The 2,592-nt window shown below is 35.0% G+C and overlaps 1 protein-coding gene across 1 annotated transcript; it reads right to left on the reverse strand.

Moving 5' to 3' along the window:
* Nucleotides 1-1,021: 1,021 nt before the first annotated feature.
* Nucleotides 1,022-1,969, reverse strand: LOC122091983 (transcription factor CPC-like). Its single transcript, XM_042662257.1, has 3 exons — nt 1,809-1,969; nt 1,482-1,566; nt 1,022-1,393 (listed from the first exon to the last, which is right to left on the reverse strand). Exons 1-3 carry the CDS (start codon nt 1,855-1,857, stop codon nt 1,303-1,305), a joined length of 225 nt encoding a protein of 74 aa, XP_042518191.1. The 5' UTR covers nt 1,858-1,969; the 3' UTR covers nt 1,022-1,302.
* Between the last annotated feature and the right edge of the window lie 623 nt (nt 1,970-2,592).

Below are 2,592 nucleotides of genomic sequence, written 5' to 3' on the forward strand. Positions count from 1 at the left end.
GATTCCAGTCTAAATCTGGCACTGATCCGATTTTTGAAGCAGTACATAGAAGAGAAAACTAGTTATAAAACACAAAAGCCTTCAGTATGAAATGATGTCTGTCTTTGGTGCATATTGAAGGGAAAGCCCCCATTGTAAAACTCAAAACAGTCTTATGAGTCAGAAAGGTCATTTGGGTGGAAGGAGGTTTTTCCTCCTTGCAAAGGAGCTTTTCTAGTGCTGTAGTTTTCTTTGCTTTTCATGATTTTTCTTTTTCTAAAAGAGAAACATACTCTGTAAATAATTACCCCTTTCTGATTGGAAGAACGAGAGGATATTATTTGCACCGACTCAGCCTTTGTGTTAGTCAACAGCTACTTATCAGGTTTAAAGGGCATTTTCCCTTTATTATAAAGTAGTTGTAGAGAATTGTATCAACAAAACTTTTCTGTTATAAAAAAACTGTGAAACTTTCAAAACCCACTTTAGTCTCACAAAATATTATATTCTGGAGTTTGAACATTGTTTGTTTATAAAGTAATGAAAAGAAGAGGGTCCACAGATTGCCAACCCAAACCCATACACTTCCCATCTATAGGTGCCACTGAATCTTCTTCCCCTCCTGTTTACAGTTCATAAACCTATAGCAGTATTTGAAAACCACACAACTTACATGTGTAGATTGGGAATATTGTAATTATTGGTTGGTCAGGTTCATTAGAATTAGATTGTAATGGAAGGTTAAGCCCACTCAAAGCAGGAATATTAGCTCCTATTGCATGATCTTAACATCTTAAGCCAATTAATTTCTGGGTTGCCCTGCTTAATGTCTACTTTTCTTACTTTCTTCCAATGAAAATGAAAAAAAAAAAGGGTTTATTCATGGAATAGTTAAGGTAATCCAATGAAACTGATTGATCTCCCACAAGAAGTAAAGAGGTGTATTAAACAAAGGGTCCCCCACTGGCTTGGAGTTTCAGATTCTTTTAACTATAAGCCATTTGTCCTATATGAACTGGAAGAATTGTTTGGAAACATTGTCTGCAATAAAATTTCATCCTCACATTCCAAACTTAAGTCAAACATATATATACAATTACAACCACGTTAGCTTAGAAAAAGACTAAGATCCCAAAAGAAGAAAATTGGTAGGCGAGGGGAGAGGAGAGAGGTGGATCAGAGGAGGCCAGACAATAACACAATCAAACCCCAAGATTTATTTTTAGTTCTTGTCTTCTTCAACCAAGCAATTCCCCCAAAATCGCTAAAATTGCTATAAAGATTGCTTGCCAAGATACAAGAAAACCACAATCCGATTCTACTTCATTCACTACTCGTGGAATATCTTGAGGTCCAGTACTTCTCGATCTCTTCTGCTGTTCTTCCTGGAATTCTTCCAGCAATTAGAGACCACCTGATCCCCAGTGAAACATCAAATTAACATTTAGTAAGTGAAAAAGATAAACTCAAATTGGAGAAGAAACAGAGGAGACTCGACCCACCTCTCCCCAATCAGGTTATACATTCGAGCAATTAGTGTCTCTTCATCTTCTGAAAACTCCATCTTTGAGTCTTGACTGCTATCCTCTGCAACAAAAATACCAAACCACAATCCCACATGAAACAATACTCATGCAGCAGAAGAACAGGGGTTTCTATGGGTTCATAATACAGGGGATCTACCATTAAAAAAAAAAAAAAAAAAAAAAAAACCCCAAAAGCAATTCTTTTAGAATAGATTCTTAGATTAAAAAAAAAAGGTAATAAGCCATTGATTTCAGTTGGGTTCTCTGAAATTCAAATTAGGATGCCAAATGAAGGAGTTTTACCCCGAGAATCCACGGAGTTATCATCAGAAGAGTGATCCATATCAGCCATTGATACAGTAAAGAGAGAGAGGGAAGAAAGGAAAAACTAAAGACTCTGTACTTAAGCAGGTGAAGGGAAGTGCCGGTGTCGTAAGGGCACTAAGGAACTATTAATAGGGATGGGGAGAGAGAGAGAGATTCAGAGATTCCCAAAGTCTTTTTGAGATAAGAACGGATGGTAAGAGTGGACTGAAGACTGGTAGTTGCAAGCAAAAGATAACAAAAGCACAGGAGAGAGAGAAGAGGGTTTGATGGGTGGTTGGAAATTGAAACGGTTAGTTGGTAAATAATAAATTATATAAATACATATAATAAACAATAAACGCTTATTTTCCTAGGAGACAAATAGAATTTGTAATCACCTTTTTGTGTCCCTCACGTTGTCATGTGGATCAAATGAGACAAAAGAGTAACTATGTAAACACTGTAAAGCAATCTAATCCGTACTTCACAATCAAAGTTTCAATTACTTTTCATATCATGCAAGACCCAAATATAAATGACAAATAAAAAATATTTTCAGTATCCACATAGATATCATTTTTCCATTTTATGGGGATGATTAAAATGTCCCATAAAAATTTATCTATATTACTCTGATAACTATGATTTAATGTATATATATATATATATATATTTTATAAACTATATATCGTAAATCGTTGATAATCGATATTGATACTTTGATTGATTGACTTGATGTTTAATTCCCCTTATTATTTTTAGTAGGTCTATACATATGACC

The sequence above is a fragment of the Macadamia integrifolia genome, chromosome 10, assembly GCF_013358625.1.
Source record: "Macadamia integrifolia cultivar HAES 741 chromosome 10, SCU_Mint_v3, whole genome shotgun sequence".
Taxonomy (NCBI): Eukaryota; Viridiplantae; Streptophyta; class Magnoliopsida; order Proteales; family Proteaceae; genus Macadamia; species Macadamia integrifolia.

Coding starts and splice junctions, on each gene's coding strand:
- LOC122091983 (XM_042662257.1), bottom strand. CDS start 1,857: ATGGCTGATATGGATCACTCTTCTGATGATAACTCCGTGGATTCTCGG. Junction 1,567..1,808: donor TAACTCCGTGGATTCTCGGG/GTAAAACTCCTT, acceptor TTTTTGTTGCAG/AGGATAGCAGTCAAGACTCA. Junction 1,394..1,481: donor TATAACCTGATTGGGGAGAG/GTGGGTCGAGTC, acceptor ACTGGGGATCAG/GTGGTCTCTAATTGCTGGAA.